The sequence below is a fragment of the Portunus trituberculatus genome, chromosome 14 (genome assembly GCF_017591435.1).
Source record: "Portunus trituberculatus isolate SZX2019 chromosome 14, ASM1759143v1, whole genome shotgun sequence".
NCBI classification, from domain to species: Eukaryota; Metazoa; Arthropoda; class Malacostraca; order Decapoda; family Portunidae; genus Portunus; species Portunus trituberculatus.
The window spans coordinates 21,081,734-21,098,982 of NC_059268.1; the positions used below are offsets into that span (position 1 = coordinate 21,081,734).

The following is a 17,249-nucleotide window of genomic DNA, read 5'->3' on the forward strand; positions in this document are numbered from 1 at the left end:
CACGCTGCCTCACCTCCACCCCTCCTCCCCCGCACCCTACACGCGCCCCTCGTGGACGCGCCAAGCCTATAATGATCAAAATTGGTGTCGGTGCCTCACGTGGCTCAGTGTGATCCCGCCGTACATCAGCCGCGACCCGCCGTGCTCCCCACGCCACTTCCGAGAACCTGCAGGCGTCGGGCAGGAAGGAAAGATGGGTGACGCCCCTCCGCTCCTCCCCATCCTGCCGAGCACTGTCACTAAGTACTCACAGGCGCGGCTAGGTACACGAGGCTCGGGAGAAGGGCAGTGGGAGGCGTGTGTCGGTGGTGGAGTAAAGGGTTGTGTTCTGAAGCGCTTGACTCTTTCAGCACGACTGTTTCCAAAGACCAAAGTGATGATTAGCCTGGCTCTCAAGACTATTTCTCCTTTATTAATGTGGGAATATTGTCAATCTGTCACTAGAACAGCAGAAATACTCTTAAAGACACGTTTAGCTTCGATTTTTAGCCTGTTGAAAGTGGTGAAGGTGCGACGCAGAAATATTTTAGAGTATATATATGCTTCAGAGGACGCCAACGAAGGTGACCCGGGGCACCTATACATTATGCACGCCGGCGAGACCCATTATCCACGCGTCCAAAACTATTAGACCGCTAGCGTTGTTTTCTTTAGCCTAACCTAACCCCAGTTATCTCTATGACTTGAGTACAGTACCGGTGGGTAAGGTTGTAAAGGTCACCGGATAACCAGTGCTGGCTGGCTGCGTCTTCATTACCACTCTTACCACACAACACAGGGCAGGCGGCGAAGTCAGGCCGGCTAGGAGTGACTCAGTGTTGGAGGAAAGCAACACGTTATAGCGAAAGTTGAGCCGCGAGCAGTGCCGGGGATGTATACAATATCAGTAGGTGTGGAGGGAGGCGTGAGGGCGTAGCACTTCTCGTCGCGGCCCTGTGATGGAAGCCTCAGAAAGGCGAGGCAGCAGCACGCCTTGGGCCTCACCAGGCGGGTCACCCCGCCCACCCGTCCACCCACCTACTCACCCACCCACCTTGCGGCAGCGCCACACCCATGCAGCTTGGTTCTTCAACAGTAACACTGTTGTTGTTTTTCTAGTTATTGATGTTATTGTGAGAGAGAGAGAGAGAGAGAGAGAGAGAGAGAGAGAGAGAGAGAGAGAGAGAGAGAGAGAGAGAGAGAGAGAGAGAGAGAGAGAGAGAGAGAGAGAGAGAGAGAGAGAGAGAGAGAGAGAGAGAGAGAGAGAGAGAGAGAGAGAGAGAAACATTGTGGTGATTGTGGTGACTGCCATAGGCGCTAATTGGCTTCCTTTCCATGCAACGTGCCCTCGACAGTGTTGACTGGACTGAGAGGCGCTGCACCCTGGCATTGGAGGACAGGCGCGTGACGTCAAAGGCAACAGAGCCAATGAGAAATCCAGCAAAGACATAAGCCTCGCTCGCCACCGCCGCTCGGGACGCTGCTGTGACCATTGGCGTCCTAGGCAACCCCTGCACCCTTGCAATGAATGGTACACAAGGCCGGGAGGAGGGCAGGGATTGTAAAAAATAGTGTGCGTAAGGCAGACGGCCGCCCATTGACACAGGGAGGGCTGGGGTGAAGGGCCACGCGACTGGTCTCCATGCGGTGGGTTTGACCAGAGGCTGCTGAGGCGATACCCGGTGAAGAGACACACAAGGGCAACACATTTGGATAAAACTACAACTGGATCTCTCATTTCCGATCAGATTCTTAAGTATTCGTCCGCAGTATTCACTTTTCCCTCTCGCTTTAGAGGAAGAACGACGGCAACTGAACTCCAACAACAGCAGAACCTTTCCTTTGTGTGGCGGCAGCCTGGGTGTCTTGCAAACGGCCGCAGGAGTGCCGTAATTTGGCCATCAGTGGTCGCAGGCACGGCCAACTAAGACCGCTGTCCACACCCACACCGGTCTCAGCTTGCCTCATACACTGTAAAATGTCGAAAAGAAAGAAGAAAAGGAAAGAAACGGGCGTTCATCCATTCTAGTGTCGTAAACCCACGTGCCTGAACCCTGTGAACTTAAAAATTGTATCGCAGAACTTGGCTTAGGGACACACACACACACACACACACACACACACACACACACACACACACACACACACACACACACACACACACACACGTAGTCCCAGCCATATGTTATTAAGTCTTAATTAGGTCCGGGAGTGTGTAAAACTGTCACTGCGATATTTAATGGACCTTCTTGTACACGAAGAGAATGGCCCCGTAACGATAGCGGTGGGTTCCCTCGGCTTTACTGCCTTCCCACTGCCGGCTTCCTAATCCCTCGTCCTCATCCTCTCTTATCCTCACGCCTTCCTCCTTCAGCCTTGCGATGCTATACACTGCCGCCTGCGAGAGTTTCAGTACATCCACCTCCTTTCGTCCTTATTCTCTTCTTCAGCACTCTTTGGTTCCTCACTGTTGTTTTCCTCAGTACTTAGACCTTCTTTCTTCCTTACCCTCTTCTTCAGTAGCCTTTTGGTTCCTCACTGTAATCTGTTGTTTTTCTCAGTAATTTCAACACCTTTCATTCGTACTCTCCTCTGCAGCTGTGTTTGGTTCCTCACTGTAATCTTGTTTCTTGCACCTTTTTTTCTTTCTTACTCAAATTTTCAGTAGCCTTTTGGTTCCTCACTGTAATCTGTCGTTTTCTTCAGTACCTCCAGTCTCCGTTTGAAAAGTTTCCTTCTAATATGACGCTTCACCGCCATGTCATGTCTCCACCGCCTGCTATATTGTTGCAACATTTCAGCTTCTTTTCTTCCCATTTCTCGGGTTTCCTCTCCTTCGGCAGCCTCCGTGACGGCTTGCTCAGTTCTCTTTTGCTTATCGTACACCACTGCTACGTTGTAATGCACTGTTACCGTGCCTCCATTCGTGAGTATTTTTAGGTAAAGTCAACCCAGGTTTTATCAGCAAGTCAGCTTCCAAGATGGACGGCCTTTTGTGGTCAGCCTTTCCAGTTACTCTTCAGGAAAGCATCGTATATGGACGGCCTGGTTTTCTTGGGTTTCCTGCTTCTTGTAAGCTCGAACAAGGAAGCTTCCCCGCAAGCGCCAAAGATTTAGAGCAGTAAAATTCTTCCGTAAAAGGCCGTACGCTCCCCAGAAACCAACTCTCATCCTCGGGGGCGGGGGACAGAGGTTTTGGGTCTAAGGGGGAAAGAAAAAGGTGTTCTTAGGTATATCCTTGACTGGCAGCCTCGACCATCGCAGCCCATAACTGACACACGACGACGGAGGTTCAGAAAAAAAAAGAGACGAAACCACGAGCCACAAAATAGCTCCATAAAGGCGGTCAGCTTTTTTTACTGCCTTTGCAACTTGCAACATGAATGAGCGGCCGGTGAGAAGGGCGGGCGGCGTGTGTTGGATGGAGGGAGAGAAGGAGGGAGGGTGTGTGTGTGTGTGTGTGTGTGTGTGTGTGTGTGTGTGTGTGTGTTGTTTTGATGTAATCTCCTTCTTCTCGTTCATGTTCTTGTTCTTGATTTTTGTTCTTCTCGATCTTGTTCTTGTTGGTGACATTGTTGAGATAGGCAAACCGTGCATTTCCAGGCAGGATGAGGCGAGGATATATTGTTAATGTGGACGAGAGCTGTGGAGGTGTGGCGATCCTTGCTTAGGCTTATTATGGCTGATCCCTTTAACACTGAGGGGAGGAGAGTGTCGGGGGTAGGTACTGAAGCCGCCCCCGTGCCGCTCTTCAGCACCTGACGACGGCAGAAGAAGTAAAGCCGTGTCTGTGCTGCCCTGTGACATCTGAAGGTGTTAGTGTGTGGATCTACCCTCGAATCATTCCACAAACACTTCTATCAGTGTCATACCTACTTTTAGAATGCTCTTGTTGAAGCTATATATGTTTTTCAATAGTGTTATAAGTGACAGATTAACAAGATTTCTTCATTATCAAAAGGAGAAACACTCTTGAGAACCGGCTTCTTTCTGTAGCCTTTGGAATTAGTAGTGATGAGAACGCAAAAGACTTTTCTAATACGAACTTTCAACTCGTAGTGGTGAGAATTAAAAGCAAGTGACTGAAATCTCCTCTGTACCAATTTACCCTGTTTTGAATTGTGTGTTGGGAAGATCAGTGATGCTCCCGTACTATTCCAAGTCATAAAGTGTTGCACAGGATCGCCGTCTTCTTTATTATTGCTTTCTTTATGAACGGAGGCACACTGAGGCGAGACTTTAAGAGAAAACATACTTCGAACATTGACTGTGGTGTATGTGATGGGTCTTATGGCAGTGATTAACCTCTTGAGTACCATGACGCGTTTCCATATTCATTCTGCTTACTATTTGGCGATTTTATACAGCTTCAGAAATTCATGTGGGGGACAGAATTAGTGAAAACTCTGGCCATTCATCTTCTGACCTCCATAGACCCTTTGCTCATGTCAATAAAACTGTCTAATCGTATCTCAAAACTTAAGGTAAAAAATGCGTACCAGTACTGAAGGGGTTAAAGGTAACAGGCCTGGAAAGTGATGATCAGGTGTAAATTTACGTGAAGGTAGCACTTTCTTTAATGATTTACTGTATAATATTATCAAAACTTAATCTAACTTCATTGATAAAAATAGAAAAGACGTGAAGGATGAGTATCAATAAATAAGTTGATTTTTTAGTGTCATGCGCATCCCAACACACGTAATGCAGAGAGGCGAAGTGTAGGAGAGAACTGAAGCCCACGTGTGTGTGTGTTTGTTGTGTGTGTACGAGTATGTGTGTGTGTGTGTGTGTGTGTGTGTGTGTGTGTGTGTGTGTGTGTGTGTGTGTAGTCGCGGAGAGCTTAGGAAGATTACTCCTGAGTTCATATATCACACGTGCGGCGCCATTAATTCCTTTTAGCGTGGTGTGTGTCACGTGTGTGTGGTGTTGACGGACTACTGGCGCCGCGGCGAGGGTCACTGAGGCGCCGGATCAGTCAAGGGGATTACAAAGACGAAGATGAAAAAAAGCCTGATCCAAACAAACATATTTCCATGGTGATAAAGAAAAGGAAGCTTACTAAATTATTTGTTTGCTGTAATAGAAGGCAGCACTGTGCTATCCATAAGAGACGTGCTTGTGTCTGTGGGTGCCATGGGTGTGTGGCTCGTATTCTCAAACTCTGCTCTTTCATTACGAATATTTTCAAGGGACACGGAAATGTTAATAGTGCAGAAATCTTGTTGATCTATCACTAAAATCCAACAAAAAAAGCTTAAGAACCAGTGTAACTTCAACTAAAGCCTTTGGAGTGTAGCAGAATGTGGTGCAGGAGCATTTCAGTCACTAGCCTGGTATAGTGAGGTATTATACTCTCATTACTGTGTTCTTTAAAGTTGATATTAATATGTTTTACAGTGTAACTTCAACTAGAGCCTTTGGAGTGTAGCAGGATGTGGTATAGAAGAATATCAATCACTAGCCTTGTATAGCGAGGTATTATGCTCTCATGGTGTGTTCCTTCAAGTTGATTGATGTGTTTTGCAGGTCTGGCCGGTTCCGGGATGAGCAGCAGCTACGGGCCTCAGCAGCACTACTGCCTGCGCTGGAACAATCACCAGCACAACCTCCTCGGGGTGCTGGAAGCAGTCCTTAACTCCCAGCAGTATGCGGATGTATCACTCTTCTGCGAAGGTGAGCACCAATATGTCAGTCCTCCCGCCACGACTCCCGCTGCCTGATACTTGGTTTATGTTAGGTAATCTTGTCCCTCTCCACTCGTCATCCCGTCCCTCCTTCCCTTATTCTCTCTCTCTCTCTCTCTCTCTCTCTCTCTCTCTCTCTGTTCATGCACATATTTATCCGTTTATTGCTCTATCTCTCACATGGCATGGTGATATCGCTGCTGTCCGTTCATCCAGGCGTCTTTCCCCCAGGCCATGTCCTTCGAGTGCACAAGCTGGTGCTGCTGGCATCCTCGGCGCACTTTGAGAGGATCCTGCAGGCATCACCGGAGGGGCAGCAGCCGGTCATCATACTGGACGGCACCCGCTATGCTGACCTCCGTGCCCTTGTGGACTACATGTACCGAGGCGAGGTCAACATCGAGCAGGACCAGCTTTCCTCGCTACTCAAGACCGCCGAAACTCTTAAGGTGAGGCTGCAGGGACCGTGGTGTATGTCTGGTGTTGTGATAGAGGGGCGCTGGTGAAAGGTAACAATAAGTTCGAAAGAAAAATCTACTGAGAAGTCAAAAGGCTCATCAATTACTAAGTGCCTTTAAACCTTGAATCCTTGAAAGCCGTCCCAATATTTCACCAGCCGTGGAAACACTAGCCACTTGATTTCTTTGAGTGTATTGTGCATATACACACGTGTTTTCTTGTAGCCTTGAAGTTGCAAAGTTCACTTCTGGAATAGAGTTAGACATATACAGCAATAATGTGATGCTGACCATACACATACCATTGCAGATAAAAGGATTGGCTGATGTAGCGAGCAAAGAAGAAGACGATGGCGGGGGAGGGAAAGAGCGGCGGCTAGAGGGCAGTGTGTCCTCCTCCACACCTCCGCCTGCCAAGCGATCTAAGCCCTCACCTGTGGAGTCCGCCCTCAGTCTGGCTCAGGATGGCCGAGAGGTGCGGGTGGGCGGCAGGGACAGTCGATCGGACATGAGAGACATCAGGGATCTGTCCAACTTCAGCATGGTGCCAGGAGGCTACCCGCGGCGCCCTCCCTCTCCGCAGGGACCCAACATACCCTCCACTGGTTCCTTCACTCAGGCCCGCTCTCTCCTCTACTCCTCGTCTCTCATATCCCGCCCATCCTCTAAAAGCCCCGGCCCAACGCTGCCCGCGCCGCCCTTCTTCCCCAGTGGCTTGGTGAGGCCTCGCTCGCCCCACCATCAATACGACCCAACTCCAGGATCCAGTCTTCTGCCTCCGCGCACCTCCCCGCAGTCCCCCGTGCCGGACCCCAAGATGGTACAGCAGCTTGGGTGAGTGCTCCAGCTCCTCCTGCTCCTCTAGTTCACTATGACAGATGTTCCTCCCATGCTCCATGCAGTGCGCTCTAATGTTGTGATGCGACGATTACTCTAACATTAATTACACCCGTATTCAGAAATGCCTTCTCTCTCACTACGACAATTTTCTAAGGCCACAGAGAAAATTAGCCAGGTTTTCGAGACAGTTTTTCCTTTTACTAAACTAGAAATCTTGCCAATTTATCACCAGAACCATAGAAATACTCTTAAAAACACGAGTATCTTCAACTAGAGCCTTTGGAAAGCAGTGATGGTGAGAGAGCAAAGCGTTTCACAATAGGGGCCTTCGGGTGTTAGTGCCGAGTCATTAGGTAAAGTTGGATGTATTTAATGCTGATAAGTATGTATGTTTTGTACAGGGACTATGTGTAGGACTGGTGGTTTGTTGCAGCTTCCCTTATGTTTGTTATGCATGTGGAAAAGTATCGTTTCATCTTACAACAGGAGGTGGTTAATTTGTTGGGTTCACGGCTCTCTTCGCTCATATCACACAAATACATCAATGCACGCGTTATCCTTAGGAGTATCTTGATGTTTCCTCCAGATTGCAATGGTCGGGGAGAGATGATAGGAACGATATGCATTATGAACGTCGATTTGAATGTTTTTCTCTGGTTGTATCGGAAAACCAGCATTGGATTACATAAGGAAGTGTGTGTGTGTGTGTGTGTGTGTGTGTGTGTGTGTGTGTGTGTGTGTCCCTTCAAACCGTACTTTAAACTTACATCACATCGTTGTATATGAAGTTTAGGGAGAACACATATACGAGTGAAAGGAATCTTCTCTGTTTTCACCTTCGTCTTCTTTCCCTTCATCTGCCTACAGCTCGAATTACAAATGATGTGTTGGTATGTGTGTGTCTATTAACATCGTGACAGCTCATTTCACTATCATCTCCTCCTATGTCCCCAGGGTTCCTCCATTCGGCCTGCCCTTCACGCTACCTCTCCTGCACGACTCTAAGAAGATGCTGGAGCGAAACCCTCACAAACTGCCGCCGCCGCCGCCCTCCCACTACGATCACCACGACGACAAGGACCGCCATCTGCCGCTGTGGCCTCCGCGTGGAGCGTCCGAGCTTGACCTTGAGCGGGAACGAGAAAGAGAGCGAGAGAGAGAACGTGAACGAGAACGAGAACGAGAACGTGAAAGAGAACGTGAGCGAGAAAGAGAACGAGAAAGAGCGAGAGATCGGGAGGTAGAGAGGGAGAGAGACCGGGAAAACCTTAGGTTATCAGAAAAAGAAATAGACAAGGAATGGGAGAGGGAACGAGATCGAGAAAGCGAAAAGCAGTTGCATCCGCAGCAGCCACAGCCGCAGCAGCAACAACAGCAGCAGCAACAACCACAGTCACAAGTGGCGCAACAGCAACAACCGTCGACGCAACCACCGCCCCCGCAGCCACTACAGCAACAACAGCAGCCTCAGCAGCAGTCGCAGCAACAGCAGCAACCTCCACCGCAAACACAGCATCAGTATCACCATCATCAGCAGCAAAAACCACCGCAGCCACCGCACGAGGTGAATGAGAAGGAGGCGCCCCCTCATGAGTGTGACCGAAGACAGGACGATGACAAATCCCTGAGTCCAGCAGACAAGGACAGCCTCTCCCCGCCTGAGGGTACGTGCTTACCACGCTGTCTTGCTATAGTGGTCATCCATATAGCTTGCTTATTTGTCTTTTTTTTCAGTAATTTAGCAACTTTTTTTTGTCTTCATTTATCTATTTACTCATATGTATTATTTTTAATTTCTTGCACGAATTGTTAGTCAGCTGTTTGTGAGCGTCAGTGTAGAGTAAAGGATGAAGGAAAGCTTAAAATCCGGTGTCCCGCAGATGCCATCCTGAGCAAGACGGAACTGTTGACTCCCAAAGGCGAGATGGGAGAGGAGGAGGAAGACAATGGGCTGAGTACCGGGGGCCGTGACAACGGTACCTCAGATATCACCACCACCACCACCACCACCTCCCGTCAACGCAACCTCTCCACCTCCTCCTCCGGCAACACCTCCACAGGTAGGGCGCGACTGACGATACGGAGTCGGAAACCTTTCCTGGGAGTGTATCCGTTACAAGTAGAAGCAATTGCTTTCCGCCTCCCCGCCGCCTGCCGCTCGGGTGGACTTGTGCTGCCCCTCAAGGCTTGTTTCACTGAAGCTGCTCTGATTTCTGACTGAGGTTTTTGTTGATGCAATGAAATCCAATATTCTTTCTGCTGATCACAACATCTTGATCTTGTTACTTCACTTTATGCATCATTTGTGACACTAAATTACAATGTTCTTAATTGTATGACCTTTGTTTGGCATTACGTTACTGTAATCGTCTTAACGTGAATAAGAAGTAATTATCACTAGTATCAGATCTGTGAATCTTTTCACGACATGCATGTATATGTATACTCAAAGTGTTCAATTCTTGTTTTAACACTGTCTTTAGTCTTGAATGTTGTTTTAGTGCATTATTTGCATGCTGTACTTTATTTGTGAGTATGTTGATGTTGGTATAGCAGTGCATGTTGTTGCGAGTAGCATGTCGTGTGCCCTCCGCGAGAAAGAACACCACAGTAAGAATGACCTGGGAGCGTCAGATGTTGGGAAATCCTGCTTCAGTCTAACCCCAACCTTTGTCCCTCCACTCTGCGTCCCCGCCTCTTGAATGAGTGGCGTGGGAAGCAAGTGGAAGGACAAGGGCGGCATATTGACGCAAAAACCTCGGGGTGTCTGCTTACTGGTGGTGTTGTTTCTTGCAGAGTGTGTGGTGTGGGTCGAGGGGGATCCAGGAGGGGGGGCACCGCCCTTCTTGCTTACGGAAAGCGAGGAGCCAGCTGCGCCCCCTGCAGGGTGGGTGTGTTCAACATGCGGCAGGGGATATGCCTCCCTTGCGGAGCTACGCGCCCATTGGTCAGAACACGCGCGAGGGCGGCATGTGTGCGGGGTGTGCGGGGCGTCCTATTCTGTGCAGAGCTCACTGGCTCGACACATCCGCACTGACCACGCACAGCGCCGCAAAGTGTTCGCCTGTCCCCTCTGTGGCTCCACCTTCAAACACAACTTCAGCCGAAACTTGCACCTCCGGACAGTGCACAGACTTGACATTCCCAACACTAAGAGAGGAGACGGCCGTGCCCCTCCCAGCCCCTAAGCCGCGGTGGTGGTGGCGGCGGCCCTTGTAGAGTAGTTTGGTGTACGTAGTGAGCACGGTGTTGATTTAGTTTCAGTTTCATACTGCTTGTAGCCATCTTATAGACTGCATGTCTTACTAGTATTATCTTTCCACACCAAACTGTATCCTTCCCCTTCAATGACAGACGGTTTTGTGTTTCAGTTGAGCTGGTGAAGTGCCCGTATTGCCCCCGCTCTTACCGACACCAGAACAACCTACGGACGCACATCCGATGCTTCCACAAGGGTGTCAGGATTCCTTGTCCAATCTGCCACCGTGGTTTCACCCGCTGGTTTACAGTGCGCTGCCACATTGCCCGGGAGCACCAGAATGTGGACTTCTCGCGGCCTGAAGCTCTGCCTGCCCAGCTGCGTCGAGCCCTCTATCCTCCCTACCCAGAATAACGGAGTCCGTCCCTGCTGCCAAGGACTCCACCACCTCCCAAGTATTCCAGCGAGTTAGGAATGTAGTGCAGGCGGCTTTTCACCGTCCACACAGACACCACTGCACTAGTGTAATTCCGGCAAGTTTCCTGAGTGTGCTGCAGCCTGGTACTGGGTCAGACGAATTGTCTGACCCAACTTACATGAACCAGCTTGCGGCAGCGAGCGTGGGTGCTACTTGGTGCTCTGTTCAGATGACCAGCCAAGCCTGAAGTATTCATGCGCGGCTAAGCGACCTGCAGACAGTGGATGCAGCAGGACCTGCTGGGACTCGCTAGCCCTCCAAGTGTTACTGGTGGGCGGGCTGTAGGTGATGATAGTGATAGTCAGACTGTCGGATTCGCGCTAGGATCTTAGCAGTGCTTGTGAAGCACGCTAAACTGTGTTATATATGGTTCATGGCCGGTGTTCATGTAGCTTCAAGTGTGCTAATATCATAATCCCAATAGCGTAAGCGTGGAGTCGTCATGCGAATCTTGTTAACTGTAGGTTTTATTTGAAATGATTATATTTTATAGGAAACTAATCACAAATCCAAGAAGGGAAGGTATGTTTCTTCTGTTCATAATATAGAGAATGATTTCCGGTGTGGGTGCCTTATGCTCAACAAAGCAAGCATGCACAAATGTTTGTAGATATACAGTATTATTTTTATAGATGCCAACAGTATCCCTCCAGCATAACACAAAAGCGGTCAGAGCCGGGAGCAAAAATGTGGCATTAGCACTGCGGGGCAGGGAGGACCGCACGCTGCTGCTCCAGGCGTCCTCAGGCGCAGGAACGGCGGGCGGCGGGAAGGATTGAGGTTGTGTGCCTCCCTGCCTCACACACGCGATGCGCCATTGAACAAGATGCTCAGGTATCCACGCTGGGTCAAGGCCCATCCTCATCTACCTCAGGTTTTGTATCCTTCTAGTGGTAACAGCACCTTCCTTGCTCACTCAACTACGTATACATTACGAGTAAACAACTTTGCCCACCTCAAAATAGGAATTCTTATTTTTTATGACTGCTGAACATCTTCCAGGGAAATCGTACAAAGCAACTCAACTATATTTTATATAACTCGTTAGTCACTCAGTGATATATATATATATATATATATATATATATATATATATATATATATATATATATATATATATATATATATATATATATATATATATGTACACTGTAGATATGTTAGTATGTGCAGATAATGAAAAGTTAGATCATGATTGTTAGATAATACTTAACCATCTTTTAGTAACAACTGTTCAAAATATATATTCAGGGAGATTAAAGTTTAACCCAACTCAGGAAGAGACGCGGTCACACGCCCCGACAAACCAACAATAAATAAGAGCCTGCAGTTGCTTTCACTAGTTTCAGTCCATGTGGTATCAAGCAGGTTAGCGCAACACTCTACTAGTTACAGACTTTTCCACGCCATTCAGTATTGCTCAAGTCAAGGAAGGAACAAGTCAGTTGTTTAGCAACTTGGTTATGTAATGCTCCAGCAGAGCTTTTGTTTACCCAGGGAGAAACTTCCTTATATTGACGTAATATTCTGCTGTCTCCGCTGCCGCCGCTGCGAAGCGACACTCAGTGAACTGCCAAAGTTGGCTGAATGTCCGCTTTGTCAGTGCTGGCAGTTGATTTTCACATTCCATTCAGTTTGCTGGAATCCCCACAGCCGCCCTCGCCGCCCTCACCGCACCCGCTTCTGCAACACTGGACACTGCTCATCTCAGTTTTGATATGAAAACAATACACACACGCGCGCGCAGACACACACACACACACACACACACACACACACACACACACACGAGGGTAATTACTTTAGATTCTATCAGATGTAAATGCCTCTGAATACCTTTCAGTAAGCCTTTGTGGCTCAGCAAGTCTCAGAGTGTCAGTTTCCGGTGTCCACGTAGAGGTGCGAGGGTGGGCGGTCTTTCTGGCGCTGCGAGAAGCATTTTTTCACCTCGTTAAGTAGTATTTTCATAATCCCACAATTTCCGAGCATTTTACTCAGGATTCCTAATACAAACGTGTATCTTTGTGAATATTTTTGATTTATATACACTGTTGCAATATGCGTGTTTATATTAGTTGATGTATGAGTTTAGTTTTAGGTGTGACAGCTTTTGCATAGCCATACTGCATGCGGTGGATAGTCACAAGGACCGCACAGGGGCCGCCTGCGGTACGCCGGCGCGGGGCGTGGCACTCCTTGACCGTATTTCAAAACGATTTGCACACTCGTAAGGACTATTTTTCAAAGGCCACTGAGATAGTCAAGTTCTCACGGGTGTTTTTACCAATTGATGGTCTAGAATTCTTGTTGAACTATCACTAGAACCTTTAAAACACCCTTGAAAACCCGAATAACTTCCATTAGAGCCCGTTCAAAAGTAGCCGAGATCAGACAGCGGAACGTTTGAGGATACAGGCCTGATCTGTTTGCATTCGCTGTCTCACTCACTACAGATGTACTTTCCACAACGAATACCAGTCATAACCTCAGGATGTTCTTTGCGTTCCTATTTCATTTCGCCCCAGCCGCGGCCAGAGGTTCCTGTGTGCGCAGTTTCGGAAGTAATGTGATACTGACGCGCAGTTCAGACATCCCTGTGTGGTCCTCATAGAGTTAACACGTAATATATCATTATACATTAATTTCCCATGTTCCTCATTACTAGCCAAATGTGTATATAGCCATGCTCCCAGTGCTCTGACCTGTATTGTGTACTTTCTGAAATACCGGCGAGTGATGGCGAGAGGCTGGCGGGGCTCCCTCACCCTCTCCATCAGTCTGGGTGCTCCATCTGGGTTCCGCCTCTCCCTACACCTGGGCTAGCTCCTCCGCCACCTGGCTTGGTCCACTGTAAAGGCCAGTATGTAGTATATTGTTATTGTCTCGGGAGTCTGATGAAACACTGGACCCGCAGAGAAGGACTGGTGGTGGCGAGAGTGGTCCGCGCAGCCCTCGCCGGCCCTCAGGGTTATCAGTATACAATAGTCAGTTTTCAGTACAAACAAGAGTACTATTTCTGATCTACCTCACTTTTTAGGTTCTGAAAGTTTGTATTATATTGTTTACAGATTTATTTTACTATATACCTGCCTGACACTGACGGTGGCTACCTCCACCTACTAACGTGTATGTGTTTGTTTGTTTGTTTGTTTGTGTGTGTGTGTGTGTGTGTGTGTGTGTGTGTGTGTGTGTGTGTGTGTGTGTGTGTGTGTGTGTAAATTCTATTCATAAATGAATAATGAGTTAATGTTGATGAACCTGTGTGCTTATGTGTGACCATAGAGCTCAACCAACTACATATTTCCTGAACCCACCACTACTGTGTTGCCGCTCATGTGGCGTGGCATCAGTGTAGGATTAAAGTGTACCGCAAACTGTAGCACGTCACTCTTTGATACGGATATCGGATATCATAACAAAGAGCAATGGAGAGGTCCGGTGGCAGGGGGCGGCGGTGTGACTGTGCCCCGCCCCAAGAAGTAACCCACATGCCCCCGTCACACATCACATGGTGGACTGGCCGCGTGTGGTGCTGTGGCTGTCCTCACGCAGGCATCGTGCTCACCCTAGAATGGCCGCAGGTCAGTCTGCAACTGGCCACTCAGCACGCTAAGCTACTGACGGACTGACGGACACCAGACACAAATCACCCAGCTTGACGTTAAACGCTTCCTGCGCTGGGACATTAATTGCTGTCAGGATACAGATTCTCTCCAGGAGCCGCCGAGGTCCTGGCTAAATCTTGGCGAGGGAGCACCACCAGCAGGAGTGTCCCTGCCAATGCAATCAGTGATGATACGTTCAAAACTGTCATTAGAATAAGTATTTACTCTTCCTCTTGGTAAATATGAAATGCTGCACCTTAATTCTACAGAATCTACCAATATTCTTTTGACTTTTAGATAAGATAAGAATAGATTAAAAGCGGTACGATTTCTTGTAATTATACATTTTACAATGAATGCATTGAGTGAAGAAATATTTGCTGATATGATGTGATTTCACTTGCTAGTTCCTAGTAGGTAATCTGTTGGACCTGCTCGTGACAGTAAGGCAATAATAATCCCGGTCACTGAAGCGGTTTAGCTCCAGCACTGGAGTGCTCCTGCACCAATATGCCAACAAGTACTTGCACACACTTCCCCAGCTCCCCGTCACGTGTGAAGGCTCGCCGCTCAACCTTCGCTCATGGGATAAACATCTTCCTTCACTCTTGCTTTGTTTTTAGAGTCAAAGACTCATAGTATTTTTGTTTGTTTATTTCCTTATCATGTAGTTCATATTCGTTTGTTTGTTTCTTTTTTTCTGTTAAATGTACAAGGCGCGGGTGCGCGCGACACACACACACACACACACACACACACACACACACACACACACACACACACTCTTATCTACAAATAATGATTTGTTACGTAGCTTTCAAGGTGCTAAGCATCAGCTCAGAGCGTCAAGCCTTGCGCCTGCATCAGTGATACTCCTGCTATTTTAGAATAAGAAACAGAAGAAAATGTCTCCCAGATTTGAGTACATTAATGAGGCGAGGCCTCTTTGATGTACGGGGCGAGGCTCCAAGGTGGGGGAGAAGAAAAATCAAACAAATCAAGTCCAATAGTTAAGCGTTGTATCATTACTTCATTAGAACATGGAAGAGTAGTCTGGCAACACCGAAATTTCATTACATGGCTGACTTGACACATGACCAGACTGAACAGCTGCTGACCACCGTGTGACGGCTTGGTGAGGGATGAGTGCAGTGCGAGTTTGCCGCGGGGACAGTCCGGGGCCGCGGTGGCTCCTGCTGTGTTCTGGAAAGCGTTCCTTGAGGCGTGGAGGCAGGCCAGTTTCCTCATCACGGCTCGCGGACAGTGACGAGCCGCGCCGCTGCCTGCAGGAGGCAACCTTTAATGGTACCAACCGTTGCACTGACTTCCTTCGCGACACTATTTTCGAAATTTTACTGTATCATTGCTTCTGTGTGAATAAAAGTACGACTAATTTTTGACTCACGTTATTATTTTTGTTATTATTATTATTATTATTATTATTATTATTATTATCATTATTATTATTATTATTATTATTATTATTATTATTATTATTATTATTATTATTATTATTATTATTATTATTATTATTATTGTGAGCATTTATGATGTGATGTGTAGCGTTGGCGTGGCGTGAAGAAGCATCGTGTGAGGTGAGCTCGTTGCACGACCTGTCAGGGTCAGGGTTTGAAGGACTTTGTGTGGCACTGCTGGCGTGTCCGGCAGACTAGAGCTTGCCTCGTTTTCAGTGGATAACTTAACACCTTGACTTACTTATATAAGTTATTTTGCATTCAATTAAAGCTCTTCGACAAACTTACCTTTATGGTGAAATGAAAATTGAGTATAGTATGTATCCACTGAAGATATCAAGCCATTCTAGCATTTGTGTAAATCTAATCGTGTCTGTCCTTGTGTGTAGCCTTTAAAAGTGGACAGTGTGCTAGCCAGAACAATAAATTAGATGTATAGCTGTGTGGCTTCTCCTTTCTCCTCTCACCAATCACCACCGTCTGCAGCGTGTGTTTCTCCGGAAGGGAGGTGGACACGGATTTAGTCACTTGGCACTGTAGCGGATGGTACTTGTGTCATACAGGGTGTCCTGTGATTTAAGCTAAATACTAAGGGATTTGATAGCCCAATTAATCTAAGACGAAGAAACTCTATACACTTATGCTGTGTTTGGCTTTATTTAGCGAGAAATTGACGCACAAGTGAAGAGCTTGAGTGGGCCTCTCTTCACCACACCCCTCTTCTCTCCTTCTTATCCCCTCTCTTCCTTTCTTTCCCACCTCGCCACGTACTGGAGATGTGTGACATGGCATTAAGTAATCATTATTGCGTCTAATGTAGGCAGTCAAAGTATTACAGGAAGCAGGTATCTAATGATGAAATTAAATATTTGTATTAGTGAAGAAAATGAACAGGAACACAACAATGCAGTGGTTGTTAAGCAGTACTTGTTAAACATACATCGCAACTCTTCCCCTCATCAGTGTTTCACTGTCTCACTGACCACTGTCTCACTCGTATGTATGTATGTGTGTTTTGGGTGTATTCAGCTTAATTATGGGTGTGCTTGAGTGTGTTTAAGAGTGTTTTGGATATATATGAGTGCGATTTTGAATATGTATGGCTGTGTTGGTGTGTCGAGGTGTAGAGCTGGGCAGGAACCGGTTCCGCTTTAACGATTCCACATGAATACAGATGGTAGATACGCATGATTTACAAATCACAAATAGTATACTATATAGATACACTTTTACACAATGTTCTAGAAAAATTCTTGGTGCCTGGAAAAAAATATATACGTTATGATTCGATAGAAAAAGTTATTGTATAATCAGCAAATAATGAATTATGTGTGTGTAGGCAAATTATGTTTTCTTTTTATTTAATCATGAGAATGACGGTCGCAGGTCTCACTCAGCTCGTCAGGCTTAGCTCTAATGACGTGTCTTTTTTTTTTATTTTTTAGCCATCACCCTAGTATAGGCATTAAGTCATTTTTCATTGATTCATTTTTTTTTTTTTAATTTAAACTTTCTTGGATTTCTATGA

The 17,249-nt window shown here is 47.2% G+C and overlaps 1 protein-coding gene across 10 annotated transcripts in view; it reads left to right on the forward strand.

The window, feature by feature from the left end:
* The window catches only part of LOC123503484 (zinc finger protein chinmo-like), a 57,119-nt gene extending 40,956 nt beyond the window's left edge, over positions 1-16,163 (forward strand). For 7 of the 10 annotated variants that reach the window (XM_045253298.1, XM_045253299.1, XM_045253300.1 and 4 more), the window contains 7 exons: positions 5,509-5,655; positions 5,898-6,115; positions 6,435-6,958; positions 7,919-8,628; positions 8,845-9,024; positions 9,761-10,194; positions 10,336-10,470. In XM_045253298.1, coding sequence (XP_045109233.1) covers positions 5,509-5,655; positions 5,898-6,115; positions 6,435-6,958; positions 7,919-8,628; positions 8,845-9,024; positions 9,761-10,152 — 2,171 coding nt within the window. In that variant the 3' untranslated portion in view covers positions 10,153-10,194; positions 10,336-10,470. Of the gene's footprint in view, positions 1-1,213; positions 1,511-4,462; positions 5,326-5,508; positions 5,656-5,897; positions 6,116-6,434; positions 6,959-7,918; positions 8,629-8,844; positions 9,025-9,760; positions 10,195-10,335 lie in introns of those variants that run through there. The other 3 variants (XM_045253303.1, XM_045253305.1, XM_045253307.1) reach the window with 3 other exon arrangements.
* The last annotated feature ends 1,086 nt before the right edge of the window (positions 16,164-17,249 follow it).